Source organism: Salmo salar, chromosome 06 (genome assembly GCF_965601325.2).
Source record: "Salmo salar chromosome 06, fSalSal1, whole genome shotgun sequence".
In the NCBI taxonomy this organism is placed as follows: domain Eukaryota; kingdom Metazoa; phylum Chordata; class Actinopteri; order Salmoniformes; family Salmonidae; genus Salmo; species Salmo salar.
The window spans coordinates 87,319,074-87,342,500 of NC_138296.1; the positions used below are offsets into that span (position 1 = coordinate 87,319,074).

The following is a 23,427-nucleotide window of genomic DNA, read 5'->3' on the forward strand; positions in this document are numbered from 1 at the left end:
TCTTCAGCTGTCCCCATAAGAGAACCCTTTGAAGAACCCTTTTTGGTTCTAGGTAGAACCCTTTTCACAGAGGGTTCTACATGGAATCCAAAAGGGTTCTATCTGGAGTCAAAAACAGCTCTCCTATAGGGACAGCCGAAGAGCAGGGTTCTCAGTGCCTTTGATCCAGACGCGTTGTGGAGACTGAGAGGCAGCAGCCTCCCTGGACAGATAGAGGGAGACCCTGGTCGACTGTTTGAAGAGCAAGGGAGTGCCCCCAGGTGCAAACAGAAGCACACACCTACAATACTGACTATGCCACTTCTCTCGCTCTCTCCCTCCATGTCTTCTTCTTCTCTCTCTCTCTCTCCCTCAATGTCTTCCTGTCCCTCCCTCCCTCCCTCCCTCCCTCCCTCCCTCCCTCCCTCCCTCCCTCCCTCCCTCCCTCCCTCCCTCCCTCCCTCCCTCCCTCCCTCCCTGCCCCCAGGTGTAAACAGACAGTACCCACAATACTGACTATATCACAATTTTTATCTCAGTTCTTCCCTCCTTTTCCATGTTTTTATTTGTTGTCTATATCTTCTTCATGGTGTCTGTTGAGAGGCCCTCACATGGATTTATGTAGGTACGTGTTGAGAACATGTTTGAAATTAAGATGAAAGCAGAAACAACTTGTATTACTAGGGTAGTGGTTCTAAGTGTAAGTGTAACTCTAAAACTGTGTCTGCTTGTGTGTATATGTGTGATTCCAATTCTTCACAGCAGCCAAAACAATATGTGAATTTCTCCCCTCCTGATGGAAGTGTTTCAGTGAGAACACACATTGTCACGGTGACAGTCAGGAGGCCATCACTCGATGCCGAGGGCGTATCAACTCCGTGAAAATGGACGAAGATTTGATACCCTCTCCATCCATCCTGTCTAAAACCTCTGCTTTTAGCCGTTCTGAAAAACTTCAGGTTATAACCATCGTACGCCTCCCATCTTCTGACCTTACTTCTAATCTACCCTCTGTTCTCCTGTCTGTCAACCTCACCTTCACTGTCCTCTTCTGTCTGTCTGTCAACCCTACCTTCACAGTCCTCTTCTGTCTGTTAACATCACCCTCCCTGTTCTCTCCAGTCTATCAAACTCACCCTCACTGTCCTCTTCTGCCTGTCTGTCAACCTCACCATCACTGTCTTCTGTCAAACTCACCCTCATTGTCCTCTTCTGTCTGTCAACATCACCCTCCCTGCAATCTCCTGTCTATCAACCTCACCCTCACTGTCATCTCCAGTCTGTCTGTCAACTTTACCCTAACTGTCATCTCATGTCTGTCTCTCAACTTCACACCCACTGTCCTCTCCTGTCTGTCAACTTCACTCTCACTGTCCTCTACTGTCTGTCAACTTCACCCTCACTGTCCTCTCCTGTCTGTCAACTTCACCTCACTGTCATCTAATGTCTGTCTGTGAACTTTACACTCACTGTCCTCTCCTGTATGTCTGTCAACTTCACCCTCAAAGTCCTCTCCTGTTTTTCGACTTCACCATCACTGTCCTCTCCTGTCCGCCAACTTCGTCCTCATTGTCCTCTCCTGTCAGTCTGCCTCCTTCACCCTAATTGTCCTCTCCTGTCTGTTAAACTTAACCTCACTCCCCTCTCCTGTCTGTCAACTGCAACCTCACTGTCGTCTTCTGTCTGTCAGTCAGCCTCACCCTCACTATCCTATCCTGTCAGTCTGCCAACTCATTCTCACCCTCACTGTCATCTCCAGTCTGTGAATCAACTTAACCCTCACAGTCCTCTTCTGTCTTTCATTCAACTTCACCCTCAGTGTACTTTTCTGTTTGTCAGTCAACTTTACCCTCACTGTCCTCTCCTGCATGTCTGTCAACTTCAGCCTCATTGGCCTCTTCTGTCGGTCAGTCAACTTCACCCTCACTGTCCTCTCTGTCTGTCAACTTCACCCTACTGTCCTCTCCTGTCTGCCAACTTCACCCTACTGTCCTCTCTGTCTGTCAACTTCACCCTACTGTCCTCTCCTATCTGTCAACTTCACCCTACTGTCCTCTCTGTCTGTCAACTTCACCCTACTGTCCTCTCCTGTCTGTCAACTTCACCCTACTGTCCTCTCCTGTCTGCCAACTTCACCCTACTGTCCTCTCCTATCTGTCAACTTCACCCTACTGTCCTCTCCTATCTGTCAACTTCACCCTACTGTCCTCTCCTGTCTGCCAACTTCACCCTACTGTCCTCTCCTGTCTGTCAACTTCACCCTACTGTCCTCTCCTGTCTGCCAACTTCACCCTACTGTCCTCTCCTGTCTGTCAACTTCACCCTACTGTCCTCTCCTATCTGTCAACTTCACCCTACTGTCCTCTCCTGTCTGTCAACTTCACCCTACTGTCCTCTCCTGTCTGCCAACTTCACCCTACTGTCCTCTCCTGTCTGTCAACTTCACCCTACTGTCCTCTCCTGTCTGTCAACTTCACCCTACTGTCCTCTCCTGTCTGTCAACTTCACCCTACTGTCCTCTCCTGTCTGTCAACTTCACCCTACTGTCCTCTCCTGTCTGTCAACTTCACCCTACTGTCCTCTCCTGTCTGCCAACTTCACCCTACTGTCCTCTCCTGTCTGTCAACTTCACCCTACTGTCCTCTCCTGTCTGTCAACTTCACCCTACTGTCCTCTCCTATCTGCCAACTTCACCCTACTGTCCTCTCCTATCTGCCAACTTCACCCTACTGTCCTCTCCTATCTGCCAACTTCACCCTACTGTCCTCTCCTATCTGTCAACTTCACCCTACTGTCCTCTCCTATCTGTCAACTTCACCCTACTGTCCTCTCCTGTCTGCCAACTTCACCCTACTGTCCTCTCCTGTCTGCCAACTTCACCCTACTGTCCTCTCCTGTCTGTCAACTTCACCCTACTGTCCTCTCCTATCTGTCTGTGAATATTCACCCTCACTGTCCTCTTCTGGCTGTCAGTCAAGTTAACCATCACTGTCCTCTTCTGTCTGTCTGTCAGTCAACTTCACTCTCACTGTCCTTTCCTGTCTGTTTCTCAACTTCACCCTCACTGTCCTCTCCTGTCTGTCAACTTCATTCTCACTGTCCTCTACTGTTTGTCAACCTCACCATCCTCTACTTTAAGTCAACTTAACCATCACTGTCCTCTTCTGTCTGTCTGTTTGTCTGTCAACTTCACCCTACTGTCCTCTCCTGTCTGTCAACTTCACCCTACTGTCCTCTCCTGTCTGTCAACTTCACCCTACTGTCCTCTCCTGTCTGCCAACTTCACCCTACTGTCCTCTCCTGTCTGTCAACTTCACCCTACTGTCCTCTCCTGTCTGTCAACTTCACCCTACTGTCCTCTCCTATCTGCCAACTTCACCCTACTGTCCTCTCCTATCTGCCAACTTCACCCTACTGTCCTCTCCTATCTGCCAACTTCACCCTACTGTCCTCTCCTATCTGTCAACTTCACCCTACTGTCCTCTCCTATCTGTCAACTTCACCCTACTGTCCTCTCCTGTCTGCCAACTTCACCCTACTGTCCTCTCCTGTCTGCCAACTTCACCCTACTGTCCTCTCCTGTCTGTCAACTTCACCCTACTGTCCTCTCCTATCTGTCTGTGAATATTCACCCTCACTGTCCTCTTCTGGCTGTCAGTCAAGTTAACCATCACTGTCCTCTTCTGTCTGTCTGTCAGTCAACTTCACTCTCACTGTCCTTTCCTGTCTGTTTCTCAACTTCACCCTCACTGTCCTCTCCTGTCTGTCAACTTCATTCTCACTGTCCTCTACTGTTTGTCAACCTCACCATCCTCTACTTTAAGTCAACTTAACCATCACTGTCCTCTTCTGTCTGTCTGTTTGTCAGTCAACTTCACTCTCACTGTCCTTTCCTGTCTGTTTCTCAACTTCACCTTCACTGTCCTCTTCAGTTTGTGAGTCAACTTAGCCTTCACTGTCCTCTCCTGTCTATCTGTCAACTTCACCCTCACTGTCCTCACCTTTCTGTCTGTCAACTTCACCCTCACTGTCCTCTCCTGTCTATCTGTCAACTTCACCCTCACTGTCCTCACCTTTCTGTCTGTCAACTTCACCCTCAGTGTCCTCTGCTGTCTGTCAACTTCACCCTCACTGTCCTCTCCTGTCTGTCAACTTCACCCTCACTGTCCTCTCTTGTCAGTCAATTTAACCATCACTATCCTCTACTGTCAGTCAACTTCACCCTCACTGTCCTTACCTTTCTGTCTGTCAACTTCACCCTCAGCGTCCTCTCCTGTCTGTCAACTTCACACTCACTGTCCTCTCCTGTCTCTCTGTCAACTTCATCCTCACTGTCCTCACCTTTCTGTCTGTCAACTTCATCCTCACTGTCCTCACCTTTCTGTCTGTCAACTTCACCCTCACTGTCCTCTCCTTTCTGTCAACTTCATCCTCACTGTCCTCACCTTTCTGTCTGTCAACCTCATCCTCACTGTCCTCTACTGTCAGTCAACTTAACCATCACTGTCCTCTCCTGTCTGTCTGTCAACTTTACCCTCACTGTCCTCTTCTGTTTGTCTGTCAACTTTACCTTCATTATCCTCTTTTGTCTTTCTGTCAAAATCACTGTCTTCTCCTGTCTGGCTGTCAACTTCAATCTCACTGTTCTCTCTTGTCTGTCTGTCAACCTCACTCTCACTGTCTTGTCTGTCTGCCAAGCTCACCCTCACTGTCCTCTACTGTATCATTCTTCATCTATTACCTAGAACTCTCCCTCTCTCTATCTCTGCCTGCCTCACTCCTTCACCCTCTCCCTCTCCCTTTCTCTCTCCTCTCCTTCTCTCTCCTGTTCCTTCCCCCTTCACAACCTCTCCCAATCTCTCTCTCTATTTCAACCTCTCCCTCCCTCAACCCCCCTCTCTCTCTCTCTTTCACTCTCTCACCATCCCTTTATTTCAGACTGCACTTCTATTTCCTCAGTATCCCCTCTCCTCTCAGACAGACAAAGAGACAGAGCAATCATCATTTATCATGTTGCCCTGAGCTGTCGACGGCGTTCAAAGGATGAGTTAGACCAGAGGCTAAGGGGCGGCTGCTGCAGAGAAAGGAGCTGCTTATCTCTTTCTCTGTGTCTCTGTGCATGTTGAGAAAATAGGCTTGTAGGCCTGTAGGAAAGAGAGTGAGAGAGAGAGAGACATAGAGATAAAGAGAGAGATTGTGTTGGAGATAGAGAGGTAATCATGTTTGGCCAGTAGGGTACATGAGTATTTATCTCACTCACTAAGGCATCGTTTGTCTGTCGGTCTTGTCAGAAAGAGAAAGGGAGGCTGGAGGACTGGGTGATATTAAAGGGTGTGTGTGTGTGTGTGTGTGTGTGTGTGTGTGTGTGTGTGTGTGTGTGTGTGTGTGTGTGTGTGTGTGTGTGTGTGTGTGTGTGTGTGTGTGTGTGTGTGTGTGTCTGTGTGTGTGTGTGTGTGTGTGTGTGTGTGTGTGTGTGTGTGTGTGTGTGTTTGTTTACTGTCTGCTGCCTGTCTCTTTGCTATGACAACCCGGCTTGGTCCAGTAACTTCCTGATTCAAAGTCCCAAACCCACACAGAAAGGTGTTGTCCAAAATCAAAGCACAAACTGATTAAAATACTTACAGAATACATTGGATCACCTATTGAAAATCACCAGAATACATTGGATCACCTATTGAAACCAACCAGAATACATTGGATCACCTATTGAAACCAACCAGAATACATTGGATCACCTATTGAAACCAACCAGAATACATTAGACCACCTATTGAAAACAACCAGAATACATTAGATCACCTATTGAAACCAACCAGAATACATTGGATCACCTATTGAAACCAACCAGAATACATTGGATCACCTATTGAAACCAACCAGAATACATTGGATCACCTATTGAAACCAACCAGAATACATTGGATCACCTATTGAAACCAACCAGAATACATTAGACCACCTATTGAAAACAACCAGAATACATTGGATCACCTATTGAAACCAACCAGAATACATTGGACCACCTATTGAAAACAACCAGAAACTACCCCGGTATGTTTATTGTCTCAGTATTAGACAGGGTAACATACACATACATTTTAGATGAAGAATGAGAGGGAGTAAGACAGACAAAAATAACTAGCTACACAGAGCAAGAGGAGCTGCACACAAACAGAGAAACCAGAGAGAGAGAGAGAGAAGGGCACAGAGAAAGGGAGAGAGAGAGAGACAGAGAGAGAGAGAGATTATGAATGAGAAAAAGACAGAGTGAGAGACACAGAGAGAGACACACACACAGAGAGACAGAGACACAGAGAGAGACACAGAGAGCGTGAGAGAGAGAGAGAGACAGAGAGAGAGAGAGAGAGGGGGAGACAGGGAGAGAAATAGACAGAAAGAGAGACAGAGACACAGAAAGAGAGAGATTGACACAGAAAGAGAGACACAGAAAGAGAGACAGAGAGACACAGATAGAGAGAGATACACAGAAAGAGAGAGAGAGAGACACAGAGAGAGAGACACATAAAGAGAGACAGAGAGAGACACAGAAAGAGAGAGACACGGAAAGAGAGACAGAGAGAGACACAGAAAGAGAGAGAGGGAGAGACAGAAAGAGAGAGACACAGAAAGAGAGAGAGAGACACAGAACGAGTGAGAGAGACACAGAAAGAGAGAGATAGACACAGAAAGAGAGACACAGAAAGAGAGACAGAGAGACACGGATAGAGAGAGAGACACAGAAAGAGAGAGAGAGAGACACAGAGAGAGAGAGACACATAAAGAGAGACAGAGAGAGACACAGAAAGAGAGAGAGCGAGAGACACAGAAAGAGAGAGACACAGAAAGAGAGACAGAGAGAGACACAGAATGAGAGAGAGGTAGAGACAGAACGAGAGAGACACAGAAAGAGAGACAGAGAGAGACACAGAAAGAGAGAGAGAGAGAGACAGAAAGAGAGACAAAGAGAGAGAGAGAGAGACACAGAAAGAGAGAGAGAGAGACACATAAGAGAGAGAGAGACAGAAAGATAGAGAGAGTGACAGAGAGAGAGACAGAAAGAGAGAGAGACACACAGAAAGAGAGAGATAGATACAGAAAGAGAGAGAGAGAGACAGAAAGAGAGACACAGAGAGAGAGAGAGACACAGAAAGAGAGACAGAGAGAGAGACACATAAGAGAGAGAGAGAGACACAGAAAGAGAGCGGGAGAGACACAGAAAGAGAGTTAGACAGAAAGAGAGAGAGACACAGAAAGAGAGAGAGAGACACAGAAAGAGAGACAGAGCAAGAGACACCGAGAAAGAGAAACAGAGAGAGACACAGAAAGAGAGACAGAGAGAGACAGAGAGAGAGAGACACAGAAAGGGAGAGAGACACAAAAAGAGAGAGAGAGAAAGAGAGAGAGAGAACAGAAAGCGAGAGAGATACAGAAAGAGAGAGACAGACGTTTAGCTGAGCGGGGGCACGTTGCAGAATGGATGACTGGGTCTGGAGGGAACATAACATGCAGTATTACTGTATCTATCTCACCCCCCTTCCCCCCACCTCTCTCTTTCTAGTTCTCTCCCACTCAATTCAATTTCAACTCAATTTAAGGGCTTTATTGTCATGGGAAACATATGTTAACATTGCCAAAGCAAATGAGGTAGTTAACAAACAAAAGTGAAATAAACAATAAAAATGAACAGTAAACATTATACTCACAAAACTTCCAAAAGAATAAAGATATTTCAGATGTCATATTATGTCTATATACAGTGTTGTAACGAAGTGCAAAAGGGAAAATAAATAAACATAAATGTGGATTGTATTTACAATGGTGTTTGTTCTTCACTGGTTGCCCTTTTCTTGTGGCAACAGGTCACAAAGCTTGCTTCTGTGATTGCTGCTGTGGTATTTCACCCAATAGATATGGGAGTTTATCAAAATTGGGTTTGTTTTCAAATTCTTTGTGGATCTGTGTAATCTGAGGGAATTATGTGGCTCTAATATGGTCATACATTTGGTAGGAGGTTAAGAAGTGCAGCTTTGTATCCACCTCATTTTGTGGGCAGTGTGCACATAGCCTGTCTTCTCTTGAGAGCCAGGTCTGCCTACGGCGGCCTTTCTCAATAGCAAGGCTATGCTCACTGAGTCTGTACATAGTCAAAGCTTTCCTTAAGTTTGGGTCAGTCACAGTGGTCAGGTATTCTGCCACATAGCATTCTAGTTTGCTCTGTTTTTTGATAAATTCTTTCCAATGTATCAAGTAATTATCTTTTTGTTTTCTCATGATTTGGTTGGGTCTACTTGTGATGCTGTCCTGGGGCTCTGTGGTGTCTGTTTGTGTTTGTGAACAGAGCCCCAGGACCAGCTTTCTTAGGGGACTCTTCTCCAGGTTCATCTCTTTGTAGGTGATGGCTTTGTTATGGAAGGTTTGGGAATCGCTTCCTTTCAGGTGGTTGTAGAATTTAATGGCTCTTTTCTAGATTTTTATAATTAGCGGGGATCTGCCTAATTCTGCTCTGCATGCATTATTTGATGTTTTACATTGAATACTGAGGATATTTTTGCAGAATTCTGCATGCAGAGTCTCAATTTGGTGTTTGTCCCATTTTGTGAATTCTTGGTTGGTGAGCGGACCCCAGACCTCAAAACCATAAAGGGCAATGGGTTCTATAACTGACCCAAGTATTTTTAGCCAGATCCTGGTATGTCGAATTTTATGTTCCTCTCTCTCTCGCTCTCACAGAGCTTGGCCCAGCTCCATCTCCCATCATGCCTGGCTGGATGTCACCCTGAAACAGCCGACAGCTAGACAGCAGCACACTGAAGGATCATGGGATTTCAAATTGGATCATCGGATCAAAAACTCTCGCTCTGTTTGATAGCAGTAGCCCTGACGGCAGGGACAGGGGTCTGAGAGGTTTAGTCCGTCTCTTAGCTGTAAATATTTACCTTGATCATTTTTTTAAAAGTGTGTCTAACCTCCCAGAAAAATATCTTGAAGACCAAGGGGCCCTATACAAGAGGGTAAGGACTTCTGACCATCTCAAAGCAAAATAACGGGGATGATGTCTAGTTTATTTTGTATTTTCTTGCTGGAATTGCAACATCATGATAGGTGTGCAAACCGATGAAGAAGTTGTGGTAGGAAAACACACCACAGAGATTATTGTATCGACAACCGCTCTGAGATCACAGACATCTGGACAACATGTAAAAACAAATTAGAAAAACCTCAAACTTCCATTTGCCTGTTGACCGTTTACCGCTAAAAGGTGGTAAGACATCCAATTAACAGTCCCCGAGCCTATCTGTTCTGTAAGAACTAGCCCATTAAGAGACCAACAGACACCTCTTCTGATCCCTATTCACCAGCCAATGACACAAAGCAAGCCATATCAGGTAACTGTTTATTGAACGGGGAGCTAGGGCGAGGAGGTTACTAGGGGCTTTCAACACACACACACACACACACACACACACACACACACACACACACACACACACACACACACACACACACACACACACACACACACACACACACACACAAACACAAACATCTGTGTGCAAGCAGGCAGGCAGACACGCATGCACGAGCACACACACAGGCTTTCCTGGTTAAGCATTCGTAGAGTGCGAGGGAGGTAGTCGATGAGGGTGCAGCCTAACCTGTAATTACTCAAGAAATGACAATGCTTTTACAAGTGAGGGGGCAAAAAAATCGATCACTGTTGAATTACTAATCACTGAATGCAAATTACAAGTGGGAGAAGAAAAATTCATTATCACATATTCGATCTCTCTTTCAAGTATGCAGACTGAATAGAAATAAACTTGATGTTATCACTTGGATAAAATGACAAAATGCTCTCTGTTTTCTAACTCTGTTCAAACAGGAAAAGGAATTCATCAAGTATTTAACAACTTTTCTGGTTAGCGTTGATCAGAGTTAATGACCACAGTTAAATGCACACAATAATGTAATTCATTTAAAACGTTTACATGCTTTGCACTTCACTCACGCATAAGAGGGAGGCTTGGGATACCCGGTGCTGCCACTACCCGGTGCTGCCACTACCCGGTGCTGCCACTACCCGGTGCTGGCACTACCTGGTTCTGGCACTACCCGGTGCTGCCAATGCTGGCACTACCCAGTGCTGGCACTACCCGGTGCTGGCACTACCCGGTGTTGGCACTACCCGGTGCTGCCAATGCTGGCACTACCCGGTGCTGCCAATGCTGGCACTACCCGGTGCTGTCACTACCCGGTGCTGCCAAGCTGGCACTACCTGGTGCTGGCACTACCCGGTGCTGGCACTACCTGGTGCTGCCAATGCTGGCACTACCCGGTGCTGGCACATGCACTTGAATGCCGATTAAACTGTTTACTTGTCCTAATAATTTGAAAGATTGCTCAGAAAACCAGGTGTTTCAATCAGCGTATGCTAGCTTTGATCATGACCGCATGCCGATTAAGATAAGCAGAGTAAGGTGTTTACTTGATTAATGCCATACTCTGCCAAAATCAGTTAAATACATCCTTTTTTGTGTGCATGTAAACGTACTTTGACTGCATGAAACTAGCTCTTTAGGAAGGTCCAGAGAGCAAACATTTAACACAGGCACAAACTGCAGCTAGTATTGATGATGACATAGGCCTACTACACTGAGTGGACAAAACATTAAGAACAACTTCCTAATATTAAGTTGTACCCCCTTTTGCCCTCAGAACAGCCTCAATTTGTTGGGGCATGGACTCTACAGTGTGTCTAAAGCGTTCCACAGGGATGCTGGCCCATGTTGACTCCAATGTTTCCCACAGTTGTGTAAAGTTGGCTGGATGTCCTTTGGGTGGTGGACCATTCTTGATACACACAGGAAACTGTGGATCGTGAAAAACCCAGTAGCGTTGCAGTTCTTGACACAAACCGGTGCGACTGGCAGCTACTACCATACCCCGTTCAAAGGCACTTAAATATTTTGTCTTCCCGTTCACCCTCTGAATGGTACACATGAACAATCAATATCTTAATTGTCTCAACTCTTAAAAAGAATTTAACCCTGTCTCCTCCACTTCATCTACACTGATTGATGTGGATTTATCAAGAGATCATAGCTTTCACCTGGATTCACCTGGTGAGTCTATGTCATGGAAAGAGCAGGTTGTATACTCAGTGTAGATTGGTCTAATAGGTCAGATATAATTAGGACCAGCCTACTGGAGCATAAAAGAAAGAGATGACAAAGTACACTTGTTCTACAAGTCCTACACGTGTGTCACTAAAGCCTAAATCTGACTGCAAGACAGCATAATAATGTTTTAAGTCTGCTAGGCTAGGAAGATAGGTGCAGACCTCCATACAAAATGTAGTTAGGAGAACAATTGAACCCATCCTCGCTTGTGTTAGCGAATAAAAAAATGTACGAATGAAGGTTAGAAAGAAGGAAAATGAAAGAGAGAGAGAGCGAGAAAGACAAATGAAAAAAGAAAAGAGAGAGAGAGAGAGAGAGAGAGCGAGCTTGATGAAAATGGTTTTCTCTATCTGTACTTTCACTGACCCCTACACAAACAAATGGGCAGACAAGACAAGAGGACAGTGGTCGCCTGGAGGTCTCTGGATTCAGATGTAATCTTATTTCCAGTTCTGGGAGGTCGCTAGCAGCTAACGTACTATTGGGCTGGTATGTCACTGTCACGTCCTGGCCAGTATAAGGGTTAATTGTTATTGTAGTTTGGTCAGGACGTGGCAGAGGGTATTTGTTTTATGTGGTTCAGGGTGGTGTGTTAGTTAGGAGGGCGTTTGATTTATTATTTCGGGTTTTGAGTTATGGTCTATGTTTATGTATTTCTATGTGTAGTCTAGTGAGTGTGTTTCTATGTTGAGTTAATTGGGGTGGACTTCCAATTGAAGGCAGCTGTTTGGTGTTGCCTTTGATTGGAAGTCCTATATTAGTTGGGTGTGTTTGTCTTGTATTTGTGGGAGGTTGTTCTTGGATTGCTGTGTTGCCTTCAAGACTGTTATTTTGTTATTTTGTCGTTCATCGTTTTGTTTATTTTTGTATACGTGTTTGTTTGGTTTTTCCTTCTTTTCCCGTAAATAAAGAAGATGAGTATACACATACCTGCTGCGTTTTGGTCCTCCATTTCTAACGACATGCGTGACAGAATCTCCCACCAACTAAGGACCAAGCAGCAGAAGAAAAGGGACTTTGAGTTGGACTGGCGGGAGAGATGGACCTGGGAGGAAGTTCTGGACGGGGCTGGACCTTGGCACCAGGCTGGGGATTATCGCCTCCCGCAGTGGGAAATTGAGGCAGCCAAGGCAGAGAGGCGGAGGTACGAGGCCTTGGACGCGCTGAGGGAGAAGCACGAGAGGCACCCCCAATAATTTATTTTTGGGGGGCACACGGGTAGTTTGGCTAGGCATAGGAAGAGCCGGAAGCCAGCTACCCGTGGTTATATGGAGGAGCGTATGAGGTGGAGAGCGCCATGTTTCGCTGAGGAGCGCACTATCTCACCCATACGCACGCACAGTCCGGTGCGCGTTATTCCAGCCCCTCGCAGGTGCCGTGCTAGAGCGGGCATCCAGCCTGGTAGGAGGATGCCTGCGCAGCGCATCTGGTCGCTGGTACGCCTCCGAGGACCAGGCTACCCAACTCCCGCTCTACGCACGGCTACCATCAGGTCCCTGCACAACCCAGTCCGCCCTGTACAAGCACCCCGCTCGTGCAGGGCTACTAGTTCCATCCATCCAGGACGGGTTGTGCAGGAGGTAAGATCAAGACCGCCTGTGCGCCTCCATAGCCCTGGGTTTCCAGCTCCTGTCTCTCGTGCGGACCCGGAAGTGCGTCAACCCAGTCCGACTCGTCCTGTTCCCGCTCCCCGCACTAGCCTGGAGGTGCGTGTTCCCAATCTGGTACACCCAGTACCAGCACCACGTACCAGGCTTCAAGTGCGTAAACCCAGCCTCGCCAGTCAACAGTCACCAGAGCTGCCCGCCAGTCAACAGTCACCAGAGCTGCCCGCCAGTCAACAGTCACCAGAGCTGCCCGCCAGTCAACAGTCACCAGAGCTGCCCGCCAGTCAACAGTCACCAGAGCTGCCCGCCAGTCAACAGTCACCAGGCTGCCCTGAACTGCCGGAGTGGCCAGACTGCCCTGAACTGCCGGAGTGGCCAGACTGCCCCGAGCTGCCGGAGTGGCCAGACTGCCCCGAGCTGCCGGAGTGGCCAGACTGCCCCGAGCTGCCGGAGTGGCCAGACTGCCCCGAGCTGCCGGAGTGGCCAGACTGCCCCGAGCTGCCGGAGTGGCCAGACTGCCCCGAGCTGCCGGAGTGGCCAGACTGCCCCGAGCTGCCGGAGTGGCCAGACTGCCCCGAGCTGCCGGAGTGGCCAGACTGCCCAGACTGTCCCGAGCTGCCAGACTGCCCAGACTGTCCCGAGCTGCCAGACTGCCCAGACTGTCCCGAGCTGCCAGACTGCCCAGACTGTCCCTAGCTGCCAGACTGCCCAGACTGTCCCGAGCTGCCAGACTGCCCAGACTGCCCCGAGCTGCCAGACTGCCCAGACTGCCCCGAGCTGCCAGACTGCCCAGACTGCCCCGAGCTGCCAGACTGCCCAGACTGCCCCGAGCTGCCAGACTGCCCCGAGCTGCCAGACTGCCCCGAGCTGCCAGAGTGGCCCGACTGCCTGGAACGGCCAGAACCGGAGCCACCTCCTGATATAGGTGGGTTGGGGAGGGGGGATGTAGCACAGTGCCGTCGTTGACGGCAGCCACCCTCCCTTCCCTCCCTTTTAGTAGAGGGGAATTTTTGTTTTGTTGTTTGGGGTTGTGGTTTTTTTTGTTTTTTGTTTTTTAAGGTGCTTCCGGGGTTAGCACCTTTAAAGGGGGTTACTGTCACGTCCTGGCCAGTATAAGGGTTATTTGTTATTGTATTTTGGTCAGGACGTGGCAGAGGGTATTTGTTTTATGTGGTTCAGGGTGATGTGTTAGTTAGGAGGGCGTTTGATTTATTAATTCCGGGTTTTGAGTTATGGTCTATGTTTATGTATTTCTATGTGTAGTCTAGTGAGTGTGTTTCTATGTTGAGTTAATTGGGGTGGACTTCCAATTGAAGGCAGCTGTTTGGTGTTGCCTTTGATTGGAAGTCCTATATTAGTTGGGTGTGTTTGTCTTGTATTTGTGGGAGATTGTTCTTGGATTGCTGTGTTGCCTTCAAGACTGTTATTTTGTTATTTTGTCGTTCATCGTTTTGTTTATTTTTGTATACGTGTTTGTTTGGTTTTTCCTTCTTTTCCCGTAAATAAAGAAGATGAGTATACACATACCTGCTGCGTTTTGGTCCTCCATTTCTAACGACATGCGTGACAGTCACAGGGTTGAGGAAGGGAGAAATGGGCCAACTCTGTGTAAGATGTGTAAGAAACCTTAGGGAAGGCTGTTTCAAATAAAGCACTAGAAATGTCATCATCCAAGTCCTGCCTGTCTTTAGCTACGTCAGCCATTTTGAATCCCAGGCTTTCTATCAGGTCCTGTGGGCTTTTCTGCATAGCTAACCAGAACTAAGGAGCGGAGGATTGGCTCTCAAACACCTCGTGACTCAACACGATATCAAAGCCTGACTTCATGTCCCGACGTCTTTGGACAAATGTCTATTTTTGACGAATAAACTGACTTAATTTCCGACTTTCTGTGAAAAATATGTTAATGAGGGTAGGGGGCAGTATTTGCATGGCCGGATAAAAAACGTACCTGATTTAAACTGGTTACTACTCTTGCCCAGAAATGAGAATATGCATGTAATTAGTGGATTTGGATAGAAAACACTCCAAAGTTTCTAAAACTGTTTGAATGGTGTCTGTGAGTATAACATAACTCATATGGCAGGCCAAAACCTGAGAAGATTCCATACAGGAAGTGCCCTGTCTGACAATTTGTTCTCCTTCTGTGGCATCTCTATCGAAAATACAGCATCTCTGCTGTAACGTGACATTTTCTAAGGCTTCCATTGGCTCTCAGAAGGCGCCAGAAAGTGTAATGGGGTGTCTGCAGTCTCTGGGCTAAGTACAGCAGCTCTGTTTGTGAGTGGTCAGGCTGGGAACTGTGACACTGGAGATGCGCATTCAAAATCTTTCAGCCTTTGAATGAATACAACGTCGCCCGGTTGGAATATTATCGCTATTTTACGAGAAAAATAGCATAAAAATTTATTTTAAACAGCGTTTGACATGCTTCGAAGTATAGTAATGGAATATTTTGAATTTTTTGTCACGAAATGCGCTCGCACGTCACCCTTCGGATACTGACCTGAACGCACAAACAAAACGGAGGTATTTGAATATAACTATGGATTATTTGGAACCAAAACAACATTTGTTGTTGAAGTAGAAGTCCTGGGAGTGCATTCTGACGAAGAACAGCAAAGGTAATCCAATTTTTCTTATAGTAAATCTGAGTTTGGTGAGCGCCAGACTTGGTGGGTGTCAAATTAGCTAGCCGTGATGGCCGGGCTATGTACTCAGAATATTGCAAAATGTGCTTTCGCCGAAAAGCTATTTTAAAATCTGACACCGCGATTGCATAAAGGAGTTCTGTATCTATAATTCTTAAAATAATTGTTATGTATTTTGTGAACGTTAATCGTGAGTCATTTAGTAAATTCACCGGAAGTTTGCGGTGGGTATGCTAGTTCTGAACATCACATGCTAATGTAAAAAGCTGGTTTTTGATATAAATATGAACTTGATTGAACAAAACATGCATGTATTGTATAACATAATGTCCTTGGAGTGTCATCTGATGAAGATCATCAAAGGTTAGTGCTGCATTTAGCTGTGGTTTTGGTTTTTGTGACATATATGCTTGCTTTGAAAATGGCTGTGTGATTATTTTTGGCAGGGTACTCTCCTGACATAATCTAATGTTTTGCTTTCGCTGTAAAGCCTTTTTGAAATCGGACAATGTGGTTAGATTAACGAGAGTCTTGTCTTTAAAATGGTGTAAAATAGTCATAAGTTTAAGAAATTGAAGTTATAACATTTTTGAGGTATTTGTGTTTCTTACGGTTAAATTAAGGCATTAATACCCACTGGATGAAGTTAAGTATTAAGGTTTGGGATAGAGTTCAACTAGAAACAACTATAGGGTTAACTTTTTTAGGATAGGGGGCAGCATTCGGAATTTTGGATGAAAAGCGTGCCCAAAGTAAACTGCCTGCTACTCAGGCCCAGAAGCTAGGATATGCACATAATTTATAGATTTGGATAGAAAACACTCTAAAACTGTTAAAATGATGTCTGTGAGTATAACAGAACTTAATTGGCAGGTGAAAACCCGAGGACAATTTTTTTGTTGTTGAGGTGGCAGCGTTTTGAATTGTTTCTATGTGGATCTAGATTTTTAATGCACTTGCTTGCAGTTCCTATCGCTTCCACTGGATGTCAACAATCTTTAGAAATTGGTTGATGTTTTTCTTTTGAGTAATGAAGAAGTATGGCTGTTCAGAACCAGGGTTGAGTCTAGTGTACTGTTGTGGTTGGGGCACACAACCTGAAAGCTCGCTCCACTTTGTTTTTCATCCAGTATTGAACACGGTTTATCCCGTCTTAAATTTTATTGATTATTTACGTAAAAAAATACCTAAAATTGTATTAGGAAAGTTGTTTGAAATGTTTGGATCAAGATTACAGGTAACTTATCCGATATTTGTATCATGTTGCGCGAGTTGGAACCTGTGTTTTTCTGAATCAAACGCGCCAAATAAATTGACATTTTGGAGATATAACAACGGAATTTATCGAACAAAAGGACCATTTATGATGTTTATGGGACATATTGGAGTGCCAACAGAAGAAGATCTTCAAAGGTAAGGCATGAATTATATCGTTATTTCTGAGTTTTGTGTCGCGCCTGGCGGGTTGAATTATGATTGTCATGTGTTTGTTTGATGGGGTGCTGTCCTCAGATAATAGTATGGTTTGCTTTCGCCGTAAAGCCTTTTTGAAATCTGACATGGTGGCTAGATTAACAAGAAGTTAAGCTTTAATTTGGTGTATTGCACTTGTGAATGTATGAAAGTTAAATATTTTTTATATATTCTTTTGGCCGAAAAGATGGATGCAGTTCAATGCACCATTAATATAATTCACCAATACATTTCTTGGTAGTACAACAAATATTGCTTCCAGGCTGTAAATCACAGCTGGCCTGGTAAATGGGTACTCTCCAGCCATTTGGGATGCACTGTTTCAGTTGTGACTCAATATAAAGGAAAGAAATGGACGAATGTAACCAAGGCTGAAAGCTTCAATACAACCATTTATTTTTTATTTAACCTTTATTTATCTAGGCAAGTCAGTTAAGAACAAATTCTTATTTACAATGACGGCCTACCCCGGCCAACACTTGGACAATTGTGCGCCACCATATGGGACTCCCTATCACAGCCGGATGTGATGCAGCCTGGACTCGAACCAGGTACTGCAGTGGAATGCAGTGAGATGCAGTGTCCTAGTCCCACTGCGCCACTCAGAAGCTCTAGCAAGGGCAATGATCACAAGTCAGTCATAAGGTGGATAATCAAATCAAATTGTATTAGTCACATGCACCGAATACAACAGGTGTAGACCTTACAGTGAAATGCTTACTTATGAGCCCCTAACCGACAGTGCAGTTAAAAAGAATACGTATAAGAATAAGAGATAAAAGTAACAAGTAATTAAAGAGGAGCAGTAAAAAATAACAATATAGGGGGGTGACGGTACAGAGTCAATGTGCGGGGGCACCGGTTAGATGAGGTAGTATGTACATGTAGGTAGAGTTGTTGAAGTGACTATGCGTAGATGACAACAGAGAGTGGCAGTGGTGTGGAGGGGTGGGGGGGGGGGCAATGTGAATAGTCTGGGTAGCCATTTGACTAGATGTTCAGGAGCCTTATGGCTTGGGGGTAGAAGCTGCTTAGAAGCCTCTTGGTCCTAGACTTGGCGCTCCGGTACCACTTGCCATGCAGTAGCAGAGAGAACAGTCTGTGACTAGGGTGGCTGGAGTCTTTGACAATTTTCAGGGCCTTCCTCTGACACCGCCTGGCAAAGAGGTCCTGGATGGCAGGAAGCTTGGCCCCAGTGTAGTACTGGGCCGTTTGCACTACTCTCTGTAGTGCCTTGCGGTCGGAGGCCGAGCATTTGCCATACCAGGCAGTGATGCAACCCGTCAGGATGCTCTCCTGACCGGGCTAGCTAGCTTATCTATTATGTACGTTAGCTATAAACACGAAGCCTAACGTTAGCTAGCTAGCTAATGGGAGGATTTGTCACTGGACGAGTGGGTGAGTGGCCGACTTTTTCCTCCATATTGTTTTTCTGTGGCTACAGCTAGAGATGCAGGCATGATTTGGTTAGCTACCAAGAAATGCGAATCACTTTGCTAGCTAGCTATCCTGAACTTGAATGACTGTTATCCACAGTTAGCATATCTCTTAGTTGTCAATCAAATGTATTTGGTATCGTTCAAATGGGCTGTCAGGCAAGTTCCCATTAAATTGTCAAAACGTGGCTTGAGACAAGCCCCATCATTTATAAGTGCCATTTTGACGCAATTAGCTGAAAAAGTTTGAGAGAGTTTATCTATTGTTTCCTCGTTAGATTGTAGCTCATTTCGCCCTGTCTAACATTAGTGGTTGAACTTGTTGTTGGTGATGTGCATAGGTAACTGAGGGTGAGAAAGTACCCAAATGTAAGAGGAGTATCGTGGTATTTACATATAGTTTTATTTACTGCAGTGTCTGTTAATTGTCCAAACGCATGGCCACGTTCCCACTCTATTGCTACAGAATTTTCACAAATGCCTTACTCTACATCATTCCCAAAACATTCTATGAATGTATGAAAACGTGAAAATAACAATATCGAAGTGCTCGTTTGTCAGAAAATGTGAAAAAAGTGGCATATTCTTCCTGGGGGGGGGGGGTGTATATGAACAGACTGTATTAAGATTTCATGTTGATTAAACACTGTCAGTTTCACTTTAAGGATAAAGGATAGGGTTAAAACTTTAGGCATTAATTCCAAATGGTCTTCCTAAATCATTGTGGGCAGATTGGGGAGTGGTCTACGCTGCAAACTCTGGCTCCATAGTCAGCTGATTCAATCCCATTGTGAGGCACTTGTTTTTAGTTGATTTTCTTTTGCCCCCTAGTGGCCAGTTCTGACAGTGTCTCCCAAAATCCAGGGGATCTGCACACATCAGTCGAATGTTGCCTTGGATCTGGAGTGATCCCTCTGGGTGGCTAATAGGGGAGAGAACCAGGGCTAGGTCAGCCCCTGGAGAAAGGAGAGAACCAGGGCTAGGCCAGCAACCAGGAGGGAGGTTGGGGGGGAGAGAACCAGGGCTAGGCCAGCCCCTGGAGAAAGGAGAGAACCAGGGCTAGGCCAGCCCCTGGAGAGAGGAAAGAACCAGGGCTAGGCCAGCCCCTGGAGAGAGGAAAGAACCAGGGCTAGGCCAGCCCCTGTAGGGAGGTAGGGGGAGAGACCCAGGGCTTGGCCAGTTAAGTGGAGCATTTTCCTCTTTCTTCCTCCCTCTCTATATCCTTACCTCCCTCCTTGTGTGTGTGTGTACTGTTTGTGTATTTTTTTTTAATTTAACTATGCAAGTCAGTGAAGAACAAATTCTTATTTACAATGGTGGCCTACCCCGGACAACACTGGGTCAATTGTGCACCGCCCTATGGGACTCCCAATCACAACCAGATGTGATGCAGCCTGGATTCAAACCAGGTACTCTAGTGACCCCTCTTGCACTGAGATGCAGTGTCTTAAACCCCTGCGCCACTTGGGAGCCCTGTATGTGTGTGTGTGGTGCATATAGTAGTGATGGGAATAAATCGATAAAGTTACATATCCGTATATTATTTTCGAAGCTATATCGTATATTGACAATATGGCAATATTATTTTTGCACCAGTTCAGGACGTTGGGAATATATGGTTCTATCTGACATTTTTGTCAAAATGAGTTAGTCACATATAATTGATCTTTAAATGGTTTCTTCATATGTCTGTGCAGTTTGATTTTTTAAATGTGCATAAACTTCGCAATTTGAACTTCGCACTATAATGATCTTTCTGCAATCCAATCACAAGCCTGAACAAATACAGATGGACCAATCATACATATATTTTTGCCATGTCCCTCTAAATATGGTCTAGGCTAGTCTTGCCAGCAATAATGGCAATAAAAACGACACTGTCAGAAATCTTAAGACTTAAGACTTTAATCTACTTGAAAATCTATGGCAAGACCTGAAAATGGTTGTCTAGCAATGATCAACAACCATTTTGACAGAGCTTGAAGAACTGTGGTCAAATGTTGCACAATCCAGATGTTGAAAGCTCTTAGGGTGTTTCTCAATATGCATACTACCGTGCACCACACTCTCATGCTCTGAGGGCGTAATAATCTAACTAGCCAACTAGTTAAACAGGCAAAAATGACCTGAAACTAATTTTATGCAAGGTAGATATACATTTTTTTGTGGGTAGCTACCAATTCTTCGTGGCTAGCTAGCCAGTTTACCCTATTGACTTATTATGGACTTACCCATTCACTGAACCGTCTTCCAGCCAGGTCAACAAAGGCAATAGAGACGAAACAAGATATACACAAAGCAACCATTTTACTTCATAACAATCAGCTAGCTAGCTATATGTGAATCGTAATAATGTAGCTAACCAGATAGTTTACCAGGCAAAAATGACCTAAAACTAATATTATGCAAGATAGATGTCAATTCTTTGTGGGTAGCTAGCTAACAGTTCTTTGTGGCTATCTGGCAAGCTAACAGTACTAGTACCTAGCCAGTGAGCCCTATTAACTTATTATGGGCTTGCCATCTAAGGTAGGTAGGCAGGTAAACATGCCAAAATTAACACAGCATGTATTTATTAACGTATCAAGATAAAACATTGTAGTCAAGTAACATATGAGATGTGAATAGGCAACATTTCATTACGAAGTTGGAGTGTATTTTCTCTCGCTTCAGCTCAAATATTGTCTGCCATTGATTTCAATTAATGTTGCGTAATTTTTTACATGGTTGCATCATATTTCTTTGCGTACTTTCTGTTGAACCTTTGATCGATGCATGCTTAAAAATATTACAAAGATCAAAAATATCTACAAACCGAGTATGCATTTGACCTCCGTACGCAACTTCCCTCCGTGCTCCGTTTCACATATATTGATTTGGACTCATACTCCAACCCTCCCATGGTCCAATTTGCATGTACTCGGAGCACAGTAGTATGCATTTTGAGAAACACCCTTAGAGACTTACCCAGAATGACTCCCAGCTGTAATCACTGCCAAAGGTGCTTCTACAAAGTATCGACTCAGGGGTGTGAATACTTATGGAAATTAGATATTTCTGAATTTTATTTTCAATAAATGTGCAAAAATGTCTAAAAACAGGTTGTCATTATGGGGTATTGTGATGTCATTATGGGGTATTGTGATGTCATCATGGGGTATTGTGATGTCATTATGGGGTATTGTGTGTAGATGGGTGAGAAAAAAAAACATATTTTATCAATTTTGAATTCAGGCTGCAATGCAAACAAATGTGGAATAAGTCAAGGGGTATGAATATTTTCTGAAAACACTGTTAATAGTGAGCAATATGTTTGGAACGTGAATCGCAATAAAATCACAGTATGGAATCGCAATACATACAGTGGTTCTTCCTTTGAAAGTTTTGAGCTCATGCCGCGACTGTTTGTGGTAGATGGTGGCAGATTGTGGTAAATTGCGTCATTCTGGCAACAATGGCTGACACTCAAACAACGTGCCATATAATTCTGCGGCACCCTGCAAGCTGTGCTGCAGTAGGCCGCAATTTTTAAAGGAAGAACCACTGTATGCTGTAGAATCATGGGATTCATGAAAATCACAATAAATATTGTATCGGAACCTAAGTATTGTGATAATATTGTATTGTCAGGTCCCTGGTAATTCCCAGCTCTAGCATATACCCTTTAAGACTGGGGGGAATAGACTGGAGCAAGGGGCATAGCATCGCTTCACCAGTTCACATCTGGTCTCACGTCAGTAAATTGGAGTGCTTGGCAGCATGCTAGTGTCCTTCGACCCACTGTGGGACTGAACCAAGCATGGGCTGTATACTCATCCACTACCTACTGATATTATGACTTAACAGCCTTGTCAGTTGACCTTTGTAAACAGGTGATGTCCAGTGGGTCTAACAGAGGTCTAACTTTCACATTACCAGCAGTTCCCAATTCACTCCCTAGACCTTTCCCTTAGGCCCTAATCCTTTGGCTCTGAACCTTTGATTTTTGCAGATATGTAAGGTGGAAGAAATATTGGCAGAAGCTCCACCATTGCACTGCTTGTACTTATCCAGACCCTTCAGATCTGCGAACATCAAAGAGTCACCATTGAAGAAGGCAAGGGAATGAATTGGGACCAACTCTTCCTCATTAACATAAGTTAACAATCAAATATCCTAGGTCAAAGGTTAGTGTTTGAGATGCCAGACGGTGATATTGGTTGGTACCTGCGGGGAAGTGTTCGTTGATTGGCCAGTTGTCCACCTGCAGGGTGGCGTTTCCCCCATTCCTTGTGAATCGAACCAGGTGGTATTTCCCGTCATTGATCGCAGTGTTTAACTCCTTCACACTGATGTCCACCGTGCCGATGTTGAACGTCACGCCCACCTTGCCTTCCATCTGGAAGGAGACAGAAGAAGAAAAATACATTTATTAAAATATATCAACGACTTTCTTGTTACAGGCAACCTGGAAAAGCAAAGTGCAGCAGGGCGAAGAATCATTCATCCTGATCACATAATAATGAGTAGATCTTTGGAAGAAAAAGTGATTTGTAGATCAGTGACTCTGTGCAGTGCAGTCGACCTCAAACACGCAAAACATGTCTTTATTAACTGGTATCAACCACTTTCAATTCAGCAGGCAGTCTTCAGGTTGATCATTGATTTTTCCCCATTGGTAAAATGTGTCAATATGAGATGCCACATCCTACATATAGAATAGCAGAGATGCTCAGAACAATAGCATTTTCAATGCCTGGCTGAGAACCAATTCCATTATGAGCTTCATATCTACAATCAATGCAGAAATCTCCATTGCATTTGTAATATCGTGATACCAGGGAAGACCAGGAATCAAGATCTTTGCAGAAGATGTCAACTGATAGCAGTGTTTGATTCAGTACTGCTGCGCCAACAACAAACAGCATGCAGTAGAGTACACTACAGTAACAGAAAAAATTCAACAATCCATTTAAACATGACTTTGTTAACCTACCTTTTCCCCCCTGTCCTCTCACTGAGCTATGAATGAACTCCTAGAAACATACACAACTATACTCCTTACAATAAAATATGGTATTGGCCATGCATTCTACTACAGGTGGTGTGCTAGTATTGCCAT

General features: G+C 45.0%; 1 protein-coding gene across 1 annotated transcript in view; it reads right to left on the reverse strand.

Annotated features, from left to right (window-relative positions):
- The window catches only part of LOC106608239 (neurexin-3b), a 651,982-nt gene that overhangs the window by 74,106 nt on the left and 554,449 nt on the right, over nt 1-23,427 (reverse strand). Inside the window, exon 19 of the mRNA XM_082977050.1 lies at nt 22,533-22,704. Within this exon, the coding sequence (XP_082833176.1) occupies nt 22,533-22,704 (172 nt within the window). The remainder of the gene's footprint in view (nt 1-22,532; nt 22,705-23,427) is intronic.